This window comes from Pungitius pungitius, chromosome 10, assembly GCF_949316345.1.
Source record: "Pungitius pungitius chromosome 10, fPunPun2.1, whole genome shotgun sequence".
Taxonomy (NCBI): domain Eukaryota; kingdom Metazoa; phylum Chordata; class Actinopteri; order Perciformes; family Gasterosteidae; genus Pungitius; species Pungitius pungitius.
Genome location: NC_084909.1, coordinates 10,851,052 through 10,868,787, shown reverse-complemented (window position 1 = coordinate 10,868,787; position 17,736 = coordinate 10,851,052). Strand labels below are relative to the sequence as shown.

Below are 17,736 nucleotides of genomic sequence, written 5' to 3'. Positions count from 1 at the left end.
GTTGTGCTGTTTCTGCTGCTGGGCGGAAAAGACGTGAAACACTGTGGGGCTTTTTTGCAGCTTATCTTTGTTTGCTGCATTTTACTGAACACAGAGTAAAAATAAAAAGTTTTTAGAGACCATAAAAAAAAGAATTACCAATATTTTTTCGTTTATAAATTGTAAACTGCTTCATTAATGTAGCAATGCTTTATAGATCAGTTAAAATCCCTACTTTCACCGTTTTTTAAATGGTGTTACATCATATCAAATTATAAATAATGGCCTCAATATGGTCAGATACAAGCTGATAAAACTGCATGTTTTGAAATATTGACAATGACAGGTTATATGTGACTGTCCAATAAAATCAATGGGCTCACTAAGCACCAAAAGTTCCATGTGATACAGATGGACAAAAGTAATGATGATGCACTTTTTTCATCTGTTTATTGAACGTGCTTATTGATTTATTTATTTATTAGGAATTATTGAAAAAAGGTGTTTATATTTGATTTTTAACTTTTTGATTATATTTATAATTCTTTGAGGTTTTACAGAAAGATATTCAAGTTTTTACATTTAGGGACGAATTGATTTCAAAAGTTAAAAAAATAAAGCTGCTACATTCCTACATTTAAATTGTTCACTGTAAACACAACATCATTTTAGTGTGTAATTTATTGTGTTGTGCAGCCTATTATAGTTGTGTTTAGTCCTGTAAATGTGTCACAGAAACCCCTGACCTTGCCCACAGCCAAATTAAATAGTTTAACAAAACTTTAAAAACTTGTAAAAATACATTGAGAGGAATCCTGCATCTGCATTAATAAGTGATTACGCTAATATCATTTGTAGTTTATGGGAAATTTCAAATATATTGCATGTGTATATATTACTACCAAATGTTTACTTTACTTTGCTTTGCTTTTTCCGAATGTAACCCCATCCTGAAATTGGATAAATTTCACGAATCCTGAACATAATCATGAGTAAGTGGATTCAAATGTTATGATAAAAGTCTCGATTCATGTTGCAGGTTGGAAAAATACATTTTTGTGACCATTTATCTTTTACCTTTTGGATGAGATCCAAGATCCTGAAAACTGAAAAACATAAATTAGCACATTTACTGGCTGCACCTGGCTCTCTTCTCAAGTCACCCAGATGACGCTTTACTCTCTCAAGGCCCTTAAAAGTAAGGCAAAGTCGAAGTAGAAAACTCCCCATGACATGTTTAGCCAACAGACCATCCATAAATGGACCATGCAGGCATAGAAACATAAGACCTGAACTGGTGTGTTTTTCGGGAGGATGGAAAAAGCAAACCGTTGGCAGATTTTGTGCACCTTTACAGTAGTACGAACTACGGCACGATGCGTCTGGCTTCACTGACCCTCGAGACAGACGCTTATATAATTACTGCATTCATCGTCATTTCCTAAGAAGTTTAGTTTTTTTGCTGAAAGTATTATTCTGTCTTTTATAATTCACTACATTAAAAATATCACATCCAGTTTATTCTGTGTCTCTGTGGGGTTTTTTTTAATTCCCGTCATATCATTTGGTCATCTTGTTGCTTTATTCCCGCAGCACCCGAGGCTCGACTGAGACACACCAGCTCCTCGCTGCGTCCAATCAGCGGGAGCTCTGCGGAGTCTTTCTGCTCTAATTGGATGGAGATGGCTGAGGAAAACGCAGCCTCCGCACAACGTAAACACATGCTCGCCTTCTGTGCACCGCAGACAAGAGTGGATGGAGTGAGAGAAACTACCAAGCGGACGAGGGATTTAAAGTTGGTTTTGTCATCGTACTCTCTCTTTAAGTAATTAACAGATAAACGGGTTATAAGGGGAGAACCCGTTTACGGATCTGAGAGGGTGTTGTTCCATATCCAACAGATCTGTGGATACGCGCGGCAGAGCTCCAAAGACAGAAAAAGTTTTGAAGACTATAGTTTTTTTACACTGTAATGATAAGACGCTGTGTTCTATTGCGCATGTCTCAGCGCAGACAACCTGCTATATAACTGCGTTTATATGGATTTCCCCCCCATAATCTTTTCTTTTTTACATTTAGACTGAAGTCATTCATGGATTAGAACTGGGACGTCAGCAGAACAGCAGATACGAGAAACATCTGAAGATTTATGCTTTGGGGAATGGCAACAGCAACATCAAGTCCATACCTTGCCAGCAGCAGGATTTTATCCGGGCCGGTCCTTCACTCCGATCGGAGGGTTGGTGGAATGCAGCCTGGCAGCACCGCTGTGACCACGGTGTCCAGTGGCTACAGAGGGGAGCCTGCTGTAAAGATGGTGCAAGGTGACTTCATGCAGGGAGCCATGGTGGCGAGCAATGGGGGCCACATGCTAAGCCATGCCCACCAGTGGGTCACGTCGTTGCCTCACGCCGCAGCTGCAGCCGCGGCCGCAGTGGCAGCGGGCGAGGTGGGTTCCCCGTGGGCCCCCAACTCCCAGCCGCAGGACACGAAGAGAGGCAGGGAGGATCTCCATACGGGCACCGCGCTGCACCACAGGTCCCCACATCTGGGACCCCACCAGGCGCACCCGGGAAGTTGGGGAGGCACCTCCGCGGCGCACATCAGCATCACCGAGGGGCAGCAGCAGCAGCAGCAGCAGCAGCAGCAGCCCCTCATCTACTCTCAGCCCGGCGGGTTTACAGTCAACGGGATGCTGAGCTCGCACGTGGGACAGAGCCTCATGCACCAGGGCCTGGTGCGAGGGGAGTCCCCCGAACTGGACCACGGGAACCACCATCATCACCATCACCACCATAACCACCACACTCACCATCACCAGCACCACGGGGTGAATCACGAATCGCACTCAGACGAGGATACTCCGACGTCTGATGACTTGGAGCATTTCGCGAAACAGTTCAAGCAGCGGCGGATCAAGCTGGGTTTCACGCAGGCGGACGTGGGCTTAGCTTTGGGCACCCTGTACGGCAACGTGTTCTCCCAGACCACCATCTGCAGGTTTGAAGCACTTCAGCTGAGCTTTAAGAACATGTGCAAGCTGAAGCCTTTGTTGAACAAATGGCTTGAGGAGGCCGACTCGACCACGGGGAGCCCGACCAGTATCGATAAGATAGCCACTCAGGGCAGAAAGAGGAAAAAGCGCACGTCGATCGAGGTGAGCGTAAAAGGCGCGTTGGAGAGTCACTTCCTCAAGTGCCCCAAACCGTCCGCGCAGGAGATCAACTCTCTGGCGGACAATCTGCAGCTGGAGAAGGAGGTGGTCAGGGTCTGGTTCTGCAACCGCAGGCAGAAAGAAAAGCGCATGACGCCACCGGGACTGCCTCGGACCCCGGAGGACGCGTATTCACAGGTGGGCAGCATGGGTCCTGACACACCGTCACCCTCCATAGACTGCAAGAGGATGTACAGCGACACGTGAAAATAAATGGGAACATTTTGAATCTAAGAACGTAAGAAAATATCTGATGTTTCCGCAAATTCTAGGATAACTTTTCTTACTGATCCACAAAAATACTGTTGTCCATTGTGTATTCTCCTCAAAGCGGGAAAAAAGTCTACTTTTATGCATCCTCGGGTATTTTTCTGCACTATGAATCAGCGGCACAGAACGGCTTGTCTAGTCTGAGTAGAAAACAATTCCAAGTTGATTAAAGGCAAAGTTTGTTTAGCAAAACGTCTACTGAATGGGTAATGTCAATCTGATTCCTTGCAGACCTATTTCAGCATCTCTTTTAGGAATAAAAGTTCCCATATTGCTGCAGAGTTTGGTGTTGCGCAGGTTTGACTGGACTGCATTGTTTTTTTTATATGAAATACATTGATCTCATGCGCTTTATTTAGCTTTGTTTTTAATGAGCAATAATTTACATTCCTTCAAACGTGTTTCTGACTTTTGTGTTGTGTGGCGGTGGATTTATGTTGTGACAAAGTTTAAGAATTTACCAGTATTGTGTTTCCCTTAATAGAAAAGTCATTTTTATCAAATTAGCAAACGTTCCCTTAAGTTTATGTACAAGTTAATCTTCTGTGTATTCATGTATAATGCTTTGGACTATTTATTTTTCCCACTGTGTATATTTTCATGGAATAGACTAATTATTTAATAAATTTGACATACGGAAATAATTTTCTGAGAGGACAATCATTATTAAGGTTACTCCTGAAAGATACACACACACACAAACACACCACCATCACCACGTGTCTTTTTAACTTTTTGTAGTAAATGCTTTTTAATGGATATCTTCAAAGGCCAATTTAAAAGAGAAAACACAGCAGTAAATGAAGAAAAAGAACAACACCCTTAAAGTTATTCCACCTGAGCTTTGAGTCCAATTATCCAAATGAGGATTAATGAACTGACAGAAAAGATTAATAATCCATACCTTTTTTAGGAGGTGTTTAACATGGCAACTTGGAAGGTTCCTCTTGTGATGTGACGATACGATGACTTTCTTCATTTCAAATAATTCATCGTTTTTGTTAGCCGAATAAAATGAACTATTGGAATGTTATAAAAAGCATTTCTCAATCTCATATATAAATATTTGAATATCTATATCTATAGATATAGATAGGTGAACTGTAGCTATATATACATATAAATAACGATATGTATATATAGACAAAATGCTTTATCAAGAAATTAAGACTAAGCTTCATGCGTTCCACAAAGGTGCTATGTGAAAGCAGTTAGTTGAAGTCGAAGCAGCTTCTTTCTTCGGTTGAATGATTTAAAATAATCTGTCACTAACACTATTTCCCACTTTTAAAACTAATTTACCTCTTCTCAGAAATCTCTATTTGGAGTTCACCTCAACATTTCAGTGTGATATACGACATATTAGCCTGACCACATTCATCCTCTGGCAGTGCTACTTCAGCTTTGTGGAACGCGGCCATCCGAGGTCGGCTATCCCAGCTGGCAGTTCACCTCGCCAGCGGTTGCCAAGGTGACAGCGAGACGGAGGGACATAAGGCAGCAGATATTATGCTGCAGATGATGGGTTTGGCAGGTAGGCAGCTAGAAGCTCAGGACGCTTTGGGAAACAATCTGCGTTTCTTTTCTCTGTTTCTGATCCACACCAACATGACACACAATAATGCACACAGGAATAAACATGTACATGAGCTGATATCCCAAATGGAATACCTTTATGATGATGGAGAAAACGGAGTGGAGTTGTGTCAAATAGAAAGACAAGGAGACCAAGTGGTTTTGGTGAAAGTTGGATGGATGTCAAAGGTCTGCTGGTACAGTACCTGCCAACAAACTAGACCGAACACTGAGAAATAAACACAAACCTAGAAGTTAATGGTTTACTGTAAATGTCACACTTTTTATTGTTCTTTGAGCATTTATTTTGGGATCTCTTCCAGAAGATTAAGCTAAAAGCAAAGATATGTTTCATGGATTTCTGTCCCCTTTGGATTCATGTTTCCTAACAATGCCAATTCTGAATTAATCTCAATAACGCTGTCAAAAGACTTCTACAGACAAGCATACATGTGAAAAAGGTGTATGCCTTCATTGAACATTGGCAGGATTAGGGGAAAACTCTGGCCTTGTTGGTTATGAGTAGCAGCACCCATGAATGGGTGGTTTGAATGGGTCTTTACACGTTAGCCAATGCAGGCGTCATCAGGTCAAATTTCAATTCGTTAACACGCTGAAGGGATAAAAGTAAAGAAGAAATTCTGACGATACTTCACCAGTGTCTGCTGCGAAAAGAAAAAAAAGGGGATGCATTAGAGACAAGTGGAGCAACTTTCCCAAAAGCTTAGTCCCTTGTTGTTTTCCACGAGCTGTTATAAATCCCTGTCAAATTTGGGGAATACATTATGTTTTAAAGTTTAGAAAGCTTCAGACAAGTTGACCTCAAGAAATAATATTCACATCCATGATTGTGTTTTTAGAAAAACACTTTTGACTGACTTTTTATGTTTGTCTGCATGGGGTGACTTGAAGAACAAAGACCCACAGGATTCTGTCATGAAAAGCCATCACAGTCCACATGTTTATGACTCAGTGTCGACACAGAGGAAAACGTATACATGCTTTCAGCTTCCAGAGCAATATCACAAGGAGGACAAAATACACACACGGGGCCTCCACAGGTCACTGTAACCATGCCGACTAAATAGATCTATTCCTGCCAAGAGCTGCAAAAGCCAGGGTCCCCTAATAAAAAATGGAAGTAAAATTTAAGCTGGTAGGATTTCAGTGTGATCCCTTAAAGCTTAGCGACATAAAGATGGGAAATAAGGATGGAATTGGGGGATATAAAAGCTGTTTAAAGGGGTTTGTCATCACAAAACGCTTTGTCCTCCCTGAATATTAATGCGGGGATCTGACGGTACAAGCTGATGATGTTACAGTAACCTGGTACTCAGGCTAACACCCCTCAGTCAACAGAAACAGCTCGGCTCACATGCGTCTGTGCCAGTGCTCATGCATATAGAGCGCCACAGGAATCAGTGCGGAAAACACGGAAATGAGTCAGGTTTTTTTTTAATCCGGGTTCCCTTGTCTCAAAGCCCGAAATATATTCTCAACACAGAGTTTTTGAAGTTTTGTTCCACGACAATACATACGTCACTAAATATCTCACTGGTGAATTTTTAAGCTTTTACAGGAATTACTTGATTGATTTTCAAGCTTTAAACCCTTTGTTGCTCATACACTTTAACGTGCTCATCCAGTGTGGCCTTCAACAACGTGTCATCCGGCCCTTTATACCTGCTACTCAAGTTAAGTGCCAACTCCTCCTATGATGAGTTTTTTTCTTGCATCACTGAAACGGTATAGGAAGTAATCACCTCCTCCAATACAATATGCTAATATTATTGTTCATAATTACTCATAAAGCCTTCTTAAGGACTTTACGCAAAGCAATTATTGCAAGATGATCCCTCTCTTCATGCTTGTTGTTTGAAGATAAACCCATTCAAAGAATATTGTAATGTACAACCTATTTCACAGTGTGTTGCACATTATCTGTCGTGAATGTTTGGTGTTAATTATTCTCACATTGTGGAGATGGTTAACCACGTAAGTCTAACGCTGATTAACACACTGTGGCTTGCTCACTGGGAATGAAAGCTCATGACACATTTCACTCCTGGAGTCTGAGGCAGTGGCAAGAATGAATAAATTACCCAAAAATTATATCTTAGTTGTAATTTTGTGTTTGAATGTATTTACACAGATATTGAGGGTCCTCATCAAGTCAAAGCCAATGTTATTGATCGTGTAAGGTTTCCCCTTTGCAAATATTCTGATTTAGTGGTGAATATCCTCCACCTTCCCTCTGTCTGCTTTGTTGGTGAATAATAGAGTACCGACATCTCTTCATCAAGGAGAAATTAGAGCAAACATCTGCGGAATTATAGACAGGGAAATGAATTCTCTCACTAGCAAGCTTGTTGTGTGGCTGCCACTGAACGTGACGAGCATGCATGTGCTAGACCGGTGGAGTGGAACTCCTTTGATGGGCATGTTCAACACATGGGCGCGATGCCAATTTAGACAAGAATGCCCATGGAAATAATCATGCTAAGTGTGTGAATGTGACCGTGTATTTGTGACAATCCAACAGTTATCTTCTTTTAAATTAATTACATTTAGAAACAAAATACAAAGAATTTAGTTTCCAAATTCAAATCTGGAGGTAGACAGCCTTCTATCAGTAATATGTACAATATCCTCTTAAAACATCCTACAAAAAAGAATATTTAAAACTCTCATTGTAAAATTGACAATATCAAGGTTTCTCTAAAAAGAGATGCTGAGAATTTATATAAGTTTGAATAAAAAATATATATACATACTTCTGCAATCCATAGCATACCAATGCATAAGTGTCTAAATACGCTTCAGAACGTCACGGCCAAATGCTTTTAAGGCTCACTGCTGCCATCTCCTGGACAAAGATCTTGATGCAGAGGATACTGATATAATGACAGGAAAATATATAACAATTAAACCATCTTCACGTTTTTTGTTTTAGATTGTATTCCTTTGTTCCTTTTCTGTATATGTCAGTATCACTCGTAATGCAAGAGATAAAAATATTTAACTTAAATATTCAAATTTCTATTGTGTATAAGATTCTATAGCTTATATTGCTGTGTGACAATTCATTTTAGGTACATTGCTGTAAATATTCAGGTTTTTCTGGAGATTTTATCCCCTTAAGTCGTCTCATTGTGAATGTTCAATAAAACAATTCTACTGTGCAATTTGAAGGAAACTCATTATTGTTTATCAATCTTATATGATATCTTCTATCTGCTGTTGTGATAGAAGCCTGATTTTTGGAAAACAAACCTGATGGTGAAATGTGTAAGGTTTTTGCTGTTCGGATATTTTACCCAGAAAAGAGTAACTTGTTATGTTAAAATATCCATTAAGCAACAACGACTTGTTTGGACGGAACCAGATGCTGGAAACGGCACACGTTACAGTGGATAAAGAAACGTGTTCCACCGCACTGGTCCTTTAATTCACCGACCAGCCGCGTGTCTGCCGTCAGCAGCATCCGCAGCCGCCGCGATGGCCATCGATCCGGCCGTGAAATGTTCAAAGTAAGATATTTGGGGCAAAGCGCGACATGCGCAAGCAGAGAAAGGCGAGGAACGGGTGTGATGGCGCGACGAGAGACATCCCCGGAGCCGTTGAGGTAGGCCCGTCTGTGTCCGCTCGATGCGTAAAATGGATCGCGGTGTTGCTTTTATTCGCTTAGCGAGAAGAGCACACGCATGTTGGTCTGTGATGCCAAGCATGCATCAGAAGATCAGCACTGACTCGTCCTCCGGTGGTGGTGCAGACACACGCGCGCTCACACACACACACACACACACACACACACACACACACACACACACACATACATACACACACACACACGCGCGCGCACACACAAACGCGCTCACATGTAACGTTAAATGTTAAGACACGCTGCAGAAGAATTGGAAATGTCACAGGATGTAAGTGGTGGTTTGTCGATACAGGGACGATTGGGGCATCACACACATGCGACCCTGTTAACGTGCATCGAGGAGCCGATCGAGAACATATTCCTCTGAGGTTGATTACATCTGGATGCAGCTGCTTATCAAATGATGATATGGAATTGAAGACTCTTTACTCAAGAATCGTATTTTATTTAGAAGTTATTCTATTTTGCATTGTCACGTCAATCTCACCTATTCAAAGCTGAGAAGAGTTAAGCTCAGAGCTCAGTCAGCTGATCAGCTGTCTTGATATATAGAACTATAATTAGCATTTAGTCAAGTGTTAAAATCAAATTCTATATTCTAGTTGTGGTTTAATAGCCTTAATTATTATAATTTTTGCTCCCATATGCCTTTTTTCTCATTTTTATTTAGTTCTCTGATTTATTTCCTACTTATAATTCAATAGATGCTGAGCTTTATTGACTATTCCAAAAGAGAATGACCTGAAATTAGACTTTGTGAGGTGTGAAGTCCTGTAAAACTCCTAAACGCAAACAGTGTGAAACACACCATCCTTTTTCAAAGGGAATATGAGTACAGGCTGCTTGTTGCTATGGAACTGGTGACCTTGTTGCCATGGGAACAACCAGCTACACTATGCAGCGGCTTATAATGTGTTTGTGCAAGAATGTAGCAAAAGTCACTGGAGACTGTGTGTGAGTGGAGAGCACGTTCGTGAGGATTGGTCCTGCTAACCAGCGTGCCGCTGTGTCTGTAGGAAAAACACTTAGGGCCAACATTGCTCCTGTAGCTCAGTACAAAAAGCGGGTCCTGTTATTGTGCTTGCTGGGACACTGTTAGGTCTTTCTAGGACATTTAGAACAAAGCCTATGATATGTAGTACCACATACTATTATGACTGGTGAAGATATCTTCTGCATGGAAGCCTATCACAGCAAGATTCTAACAGGCGATTAAAAGGAATTTAATATGAGAGTTAATGACCCTGAACTCCTTTTCTTGTCTTCTAGCAAATAAGAGCCAGTCCACCTGGAAAGATCACATCTGGGACTTGAACGCCACAATGACGACCATACATCGTTCCCACTGTCCCACAATTAGGAGCAGGAGGTGGAAACCATAGCAACGAATGTGTCCTTAGGATAACTCTCTTTTTTTTAATCAAAATTGCATCAGAGTCTGATGCATCATCCAAGAATAAGCTTCTGCTCAGTGGAAGGAAGACATGCTGTTCCATGGTTTGTACTATACTGTTGTGAATATGTGTGTATTTATATTCATGTGGGAAGAATTGCATGTAGTGTTTGCTTTAGATGCTCGGCGGTGTGAATGTTTGTATATGTGCACATGTGAGTCTGAACAGCTGTTAATCATCAACCTAATGGCTGAGCGGCACATGTCTGTCCTGTGGGACTGTATCTACCATTGAGGTGGGTCTGGCTTATATAATAGGGACGTCATTCCTCTCACTGTTTGAAATTCTCAATGATCTCTGAGTAATAGATCACAGAGCAACTCCCCTAATTATCCAATGAGACTCCATGTTTACAGCAGCAGCTACAGCATTCATCTAATGTCGTCATCCATTAAAATCCGGGCATACCCACCTTGTCACACACATTCTGTTTGTTTACAGGTTGCGTTTATGCTTTATGTTCTTTTTATCTCAGATACTGCCACGGAGGACCATCTGCTGGAAGACACCTTAAAGTGCATACCACGACAATAATCAAACATGTTCATTCTTTTGGGCTGACTTCCCTAAAAATAGCCGCCATGGCTTTTTGTAATGAAAGCCTGCTGGAGGAGGGGTGCGGCTTCATGGGGCCGGACATGGTGGAAGAAGCAGCGGATAGCATCCCTTCAGAAGCTGCTACTCCCCTCATACCGGTCACTCTGCGTGTGACCCTGGCCGCCATAATGATCTTCATGATTACTATCGGTTTCCTCGGCAACGCAATCGTGTGTCTGATTGTTTACCAGAAACCTGCCATGCGTTCTGCTATCAATCTTCTCCTCGCCACCTTGGCCTTTTCCGACATCATGCTCTCCCTGCTCTGCATGCCCTTCACTGCGGTCACCGTGGCCACTGCCGACTGGAGCTTTGGAAGCGGCTTCTGCCGAGCCTCCATCATGCTGTACTGGCTGTTCGTCCTGGAGGGGGTGTCCATACTCCTCATAATCAGCGTGGACCGTTTCCTCATCATTGTGCAACGGCAGGACAAGTTGACCCCGCACCGGGCCAAGCTGCTGATCGCAGGTTCATGGGTACTGAGCCTCTGCGTGTCTCTGCCGTCGGTGGTCGGGTGGAGGACAGGCGCAGCGGGCATGGGGGCTGCCTGGGCGCCGCAGTGTGTGCTGGGTTACAGCGACTCTGTGGCAGACCGTGGCTACACGGTGCTGTTGGCCGTCGCGGTATTCTTCGTACCGTTTGCCGTCATGCTGTACTGTTACATGTGCATCCTCAACACTGTGCGCCGCAACACCCTGCGCATCCACAACCACACCAGTGAGCATTCCTGCCTGCCAGCACTCAACCAAGTCAGCAAGATGAGACTTACTGGCCTGCAGAGGCCCCCGCAGATCAAGGTGGACATGAGCTTCAAGACCCGAGCCTTCACCACCATTCTCATCCTCTTCGTCGGTTTCTCCGTGTGTTGGTTGCCGCACACGGTGGTCAGCTTGCTGGCCGTGTTTAGCCAGCGGTTTTACTACAGCTCGGTCTTCTACCCAATCAGCATAGGAGCCCTGTGGCTCAGCTACCTGAAGACGGTCTTCAACCCCGTCATCTACTGCTGGAGGATCAGGAAGTTCAGGGAGGCCTGTCAGGAGTTCATTCCCAAGAGCTGCCGACTGTGTCCCAGAGTGCCGGGAAGGAGCCGCAGGAGAGTGAGGCCGAGCAACATCTACGTGTGCAGCGAGACCCAGTCGGCTGTGTGAAACAAGGAGGGCCAGTTCGTTGATGCCCGTCCAGCAGGTGTTGACACGCACTGTTTTCAACTCTTACTTCCTCCTCATGAATAGGAATCAAAACTCAATTCAAACACATGTACTTGTCTTTGACAAAGTAATCTCAGTGAAAGAATGAACTTTCAATTTTGAAGCCAGCACCATAGTTTTGGAAATGTACTGCCAAATAATTCCATATCGTCCATTGTCAATTTAGTTCTGCATTTCATAATTAGTCTGTGATGTGTTTCATCATGGTATTCTGTTCCTTCAGACTTTAGACGAAAGAAAAACCCTGCACAGAATTAGTGTTCAGTAATGTTTTCAGAGGAAAGTCTGTAAGCATTTAACTGACTTCTAAAAAAACAACATATATGCAGCAACATGGCCCCATTGTGCGAGTTCAAACTGTCATTTAAAAACGTGTGTGTGTCAACAAAGAAGTGTGTCAGTTATTGAGCTCTGAATGTTTACATGAATGTATAATCTTTTCATAAATAAAGTAACCATTTCAATAATTAGAGTTTGTAAAAGAGATTGCATTGATAGTGCTTGGATGAAAAATACTGCTTGTACACAATAAATATATAGGTTGCTGGGTTACCAAAGGCATCTATTACCTTAGAGTGGATGTACAGTATCTCCACAGCTATTTGTGTATTCATTTTGTATCAGCTTATAATTTAAGCAATATCATGTGAAGAAAGACGCCTGCACATAAATGATAACGGTTCTTTTGCCATTGAACACCAATGCTGAATGAACGAATGAAGTGAATGCACTGTAGTGTTGAATATGTTTGGCCTTTTCATTTAAATACAGATTGTAGGTTGTATTGAAGTACCACATTAAACAGGAAGATGGTGCTGTTCATCTTTGCAAATTCAGACAGCTCAGTTTTTGCTAAATTCTCATAAACAGAGCTAAATGGGATTTTGTTTCATTTCATTCATTTAAAATAATTCCTGAACAAATTAGAGACCTTTGCATTGATTGCGAAGGACCCAGGCTCCTGAAGAGCAAAACCCCCTTTACAGTAAGACGTGGGTTGGTTTAGACATGATCTCTTAATTTTGTGAAAAGTAATTATCAGATATTCACAATTGGTGAATCACAATGTCCTAAATAGCAGATTTTCTATCACATAAGAAAAATAAAAGCAGCAAATGCTCACTATGGTATGAGAGAGGAATGAAAATTATAATAATTGGTTTTAGCTAAAAATTCCTGAAACAACTAATGGATTTACAAAGTAGATACTATATTTTTGAGCTATCACCTAATCAATCAATCAAGTCAGCTGTGGAAGACATATTAACACTTTATACTGTGTCAGCTGGTATGCTTTTAAGGTTAGGATGTTTAAGTCGCAACAATCAAGGAATGCATCTTCCTAAATGTTAAAATCCAATAACGTGACACACTTACATGCACTTATACATTAAATCATGTGCCAACACGGGACAGCCAACATAATACCACTTCATTTAGATCACATGTTTGCTTCTATATCACATTACTGTCTTAATGTAATCAGTTAAGTTCAACAACTCATTGGGACTTTATATGTTGTGACATGAGACAGACTGATCTGTAGTTTCCCACAACAGGGACGTGGTTGGATAAAAACTCTGTATGTTGGTTTTCATTCACCACAGCGTAGTTACGTTTATTTACAGTTGTAAAAACAATTTCAGACATCAACTTGAGAGGATGTTAAAAGATAAATACTCCCTGTGTCACATTTTCTTATATTTTTTGTGTTCATTTCGTGAGGCAATCTCTTTTTTTCTCGTTTTTTACAGCATAGTAGGTCAGCCAGCTTGATTTAGTTTGGTTGTTTATTTTCAATTGTGTGAAACACATTTATGCAGTTTATTCTATTGATACAGGTGAACCTGTAAGAAACACATTTTTAAACCATTCAAACAGAACATCATTAATAAAGAATGGTTTCCGTTAATTACAAACTACATAGTATTTGTAAATTCAAAGGGATACATGCTAACATGCTCAATGCTAAATGCTAAAATGCTCACATTTGTTCACCTATTTCTTCTACTTTATATTTCTACTCCACTTCATATCAAAGGTACATGTCATACATTTGTTTTTACTATATATGCCTGTCAGCTTTAGAGTTAGCAGATCACAGTCGTTCAACCCCTTCCTGTCCAGTAAAAAAAACATGAATCTGAATTTTTGTTCTCAAGAACTTATCCTACTTCTTAACCTAAAAAACTTAGGGCTTATGAAATTAAGCCTCAGCTGGAAAATGCATTGAGACACCTAGTTCTCTTATGATAGCATTGGTACAATCAATATCGATTTCATAAAATATGATACATTGCTGTACAATGCGATTTACTGTATGCAGCAGTAATAGGAATTACATTGTACTTCTGTAACTACTCAAGGGCAAATGTTAAATGCTTTAAGTGCATTTTGCTGGTAATACTTATGAAAGTATTCTTACAAAACAACTATGGAGATAATTATTGCCAAATTACCCTAATTACATACCTCCTAACTTTCTGTTACCTTGGAAAAATCAATTGTTCGGAATATGACAAGGATCTCTGTTTGCGGTTATATTTGGCTGCTTATGATTGACCAAATTGACATCCATTCATATTCTCAAATCCAAATGTTTTAGAACACTGTTCTTGATAAATAATGGCCAACATCACCTCTTCCTCTTAATGTAGCCTACATATATTTATTTATATATGATCGTAGACTCATGTTGTATGACCTGCTCAATAAAGTTGGTGAAAAAAATAGGCCGTGTTGTTATGGCGCGCTGCATGTTGGGAAAATACTCGCATCCAATATGGCGACCTCCACGGAGCGAGATGGAAAAGCACTCTGTAGCTCGGCTGTGGATCTATTACTGGACCCCGAGCTGTTGTCCCACGACTTCCTACAGCTGATCCTACGGGAGGTGAGTTGTTGTTCTCAGGGACACGGTGCGCGAGCGTCAGCTCGTTTCACCCGCAATCCGCTGCCTAATGGTTGTAATTTAAAGAAAAGGTTAAGCTAACAATCTCGTTTCGGTCTGAATCAGAAACATGTGAGCACCACAGAGTGTGAAAGTCGGGACCGGCTCACGGAGCTCTACCTGCGGCACGTCATCCCGCTGCCGCAGAGGACGCTACCGGACAGCCGCTGGGGAAAGCGGATGGAGGCGATCCGAGGGAAGCGCGCCGCGGCCGGTCACACGTCCCTCAGGTACCGCTCGCCTCAACGGAGGCTTTCGAGATGCGCGTTACTGCGGTTTCACAGGCAGCTTGTTAGGATACCATTAGAAACTCTCACCAAACCAACTTGATACGTCTCTGATGAGGTATTCCCACTATATGCGCCATGATACTCAAAGGGAAACCACAACACGTGTGTGTCAACTTCAATTTAACTCATTAAAACATCAATAACTATGACCCAGTAATATTTTGAAAATGCGCCACTATGGCTTTTGATACTGCAGTATGTTTTATGCTTTTGTACTCCTACTCAAGTACAGTTTTGAATGCAGGATTCTTACTTGTAGTCAGGGATTTCTGCCCTCTATTACTCAAGTTAAATATGGGAGTACTCCTTCAATTGCTGAAGCTGGTTCCAGGTGCTCTGTTATGTCAACACGTACATTGCTCTATAGCTACCCAGCACCCCATAACTGGTTGGTAAAAAATCTAAAAACTCCTTTTATCAGTACACAGTATAACTTGTTGATACCATGTGAATAATAATCTATAAACTGTTGTCAAGTTAAAGCTGTTTATTTTATGCATCACTCATTTTAGGGTTGGGTGATTATTGAGAAGGTATCCCAATATGTTTTGACAATATACTTCTATATCCGTTCACTCAATATTGCAGGATTTTCAGTTAGTGCTTTCAAAAAATATTTACAAAATGAGACTCGGAACATGACCAAAGATGTGGTTGAGAAGTTTCCACCATTTAACGACCCAAATAGTGAAGAATGTGATCTGTAATTCTCTATTGTTCTTTTTCAGTTCCAGGAACGACCACAATAGGAAAAGGCCTCAGGTTGTGTTTGATGGCAGTTCCTCACACTCTGGCCCACTAAAAGTAAAAAAAACGGAAGGAACCGGCTTGTCGGTGGGAACCACTGACAGGTTAAAACCTCCTCCTGCTGCGAACACGTCTAGCCCCATCTGCAAGCTGTCTGGAAACACGCCGTCCTCGTCCATTCATTGCAGCGCTGACACAGCAAACCTCCAACAGGAAGCAAACCCCTCGGTAGGAACCTTTTTTGTTCTCTCTCCTCAGTTATGCATTACGTGTGAATTTACCTCGTGAGTCAAGGAAATGGTGCAACAATTATCATCATTGTTACCAAGACTTTTCCGATACACTTGATTCTTTGAAATACAAAAATATTGAAAATATAACTACCAATACCGTCGATGAAGATGAAAACGTAGGCATAAAGAGGCATAATGACATCCAGCAAAAAGCAGGACATGCTATTATTAAACGTATATGTTAAATTAAATGTTCTTTCAGTTACAAATGATTGACAACAGAGATCAAATCAAGTGGTTTGAACAAACAAAAAATTCTGAGTTCATAATATAAAATATGTAATAAACCATACATATTGTAATGCTTAATAATGACTACCACATAACATTTGACCACTTTTAAAAATATCTTATGTTTCACCTTCCATCCCTTCAGGGTGCAATGACGTCTCCAGAGGTGAAGAAGAAGATCCAGCATGTGACGTGGCCCTGACCTCCAACCTCTACACACACACAGACCCGATTGCAGCACAGACCCTGAAGGACAGACTTCCCTTCACACTGAACGTTGTAGCTCAGTATCTGTGCTCTCCCCGTCACCGTTATCCAACGAATGATATCCCAAGAGGGATGAAACCCCTTGAACCTGCGTGTCCACCTCACCGCTCTCTTTCTGCCACAAGCTGATCGGATGGTTCCCCCGAGGTTTTTGCTTTTCAAGTAACAAGCTTCCTTGTAGATTTCCATAACCTCAAGTGCCCTTACCATCATTGATCAGCAACTCTCCTCGTGTCCCACACAAAGACCTCCTCGAGGACAAGTAACCCGACTTTTCTTTTCCTAAATGGAAACAGTGGATGTTGAAATGTTTCTGTTGTGTTCATTGGCCCCCAAGCCCTGATTTGCAAAGGCCAATGGGAACTTCCTGTCTAGTTTTTGTTTGAAGTGTGGTAAGTGGTTGTACCGTGACAGGAATAGATGGACAAACATTAACACAAATGCTATAGACGCTCATAGGAAGGAAAAATAGTTTGTGTTTGAAGTGGTGGTGGTAGTCTTTTTATTTCTTTTCTTCTGAACTGAACTCCTTTCTGCTGATGTTTGGACGTAGCCGTTTAGGGTTTTTAAAAATGAGTCTATCTTTGTGTTGTGCTTCATTTTTTTTCAAGCTGTATACCAATACACTGTTAAATAGGCATTTTGACACAGGAAGAAAGCTACTTTTATTAGGTACTGGTACTTGAACACTGATAATAATTCATACAAACGAGGAATTCTGAATTGTGTATAGATTGACATTGTTGTTGTTTCTTTCTTTGAAACCAACGAGGACGGACTTCATCAAAAAGATTTACAACGCATTTTCGATCCATTGGGAAATCTTGTGTCATGTTTGTACAGATGCTTTTTAAAATAAATATCTCACTACAATATCTTACTTTTGTTAAATTTTACAAACAGATGTATGGTCTATGTGTGATATGCTGTAAGGATGTTTAAACAGAATTTGTAGAAAGAAGTAATAAATCTAAATACTTCTTAACGGTGTTCTTTT

The 17,736-nt window shown here is 41.3% G+C and overlaps 3 protein-coding genes across 3 annotated transcripts; all 3 read left to right on the top strand.

Annotated features, from left to right (window-relative positions):
- The first annotated feature begins 1,612 nt into the window (after positions 1-1,612).
- On the top strand, positions 1,613-4,095 carry pou3f3a (POU class 3 homeobox 3a). Its single transcript, XM_037487636.2, is given in 3 exon segments — positions 1,613-1,774; positions 2,059-3,362; positions 3,365-4,095. Coding segments are annotated over 2 exon segments (1,305 nt in total). The 5' UTR covers positions 1,613-1,774; positions 2,059-2,128; the 3' UTR covers positions 3,436-4,095.
- Positions 4,096-8,375: 4,280 nt separating this feature from the next.
- Positions 8,376-12,336, top strand: gpr45 (G protein-coupled receptor 45). Its single transcript, XM_037489618.2, has 3 exons — positions 8,376-8,663; positions 9,972-10,199; positions 10,632-12,336. Exon 3 carries the CDS (start codon positions 10,738-10,740, stop codon positions 11,899-11,901), a length of 1,164 nt encoding a protein of 387 aa, XP_037345515.1. The 5' UTR covers positions 8,376-8,663; positions 9,972-10,199; positions 10,632-10,737; the 3' UTR covers positions 11,902-12,336.
- Positions 12,337-14,697: 2,361 nt separating this feature from the next.
- Positions 14,698-17,724, top strand: c10h2orf49 (chromosome 10 C2orf49 homolog). The gene is made up of 4 exons (XM_037489593.2): positions 14,698-14,854; positions 14,978-15,141; positions 15,930-16,176; positions 16,618-17,724. The coding sequence occupies exons 1-4, from the start codon at positions 14,744-14,746 to the stop codon at positions 16,672-16,674; spliced, it is 579 nt and encodes a 192-aa protein (XP_037345490.2). The 5' UTR covers positions 14,698-14,743; the 3' UTR covers positions 16,675-17,724.
- The last annotated feature ends 12 nt before the right edge of the window (positions 17,725-17,736 follow it).

Bases quoted from the DNA above. Each gene is read 5' to 3' on its own strand.
- gpr45 (XM_037489618.2), top strand. From the start codon at position 10,738: ATGGCTTTTTGTAATGAAAGCCTGCTGGAGGAGGGGTGCGGCTTCATG.
- c10h2orf49 (XM_037489593.2), top strand. From the start codon at position 14,744: ATGGCGACCTCCACGGAGCGAGATGGAAAAGCACTCTGTAGCTCGGCT. The intron at 14,855-14,977 runs GTGAGTTGTTGT...GGTCTGAATCAG, and splicing joins TACAGCTGATCCTACGGGAG to AAACATGTGAGCACCACAGA. The intron at 16,177-16,617 runs GTAGGAACCTTT...CCATCCCTTCAG, and splicing joins AACAGGAAGCAAACCCCTCG to GGTGCAATGACGTCTCCAGA.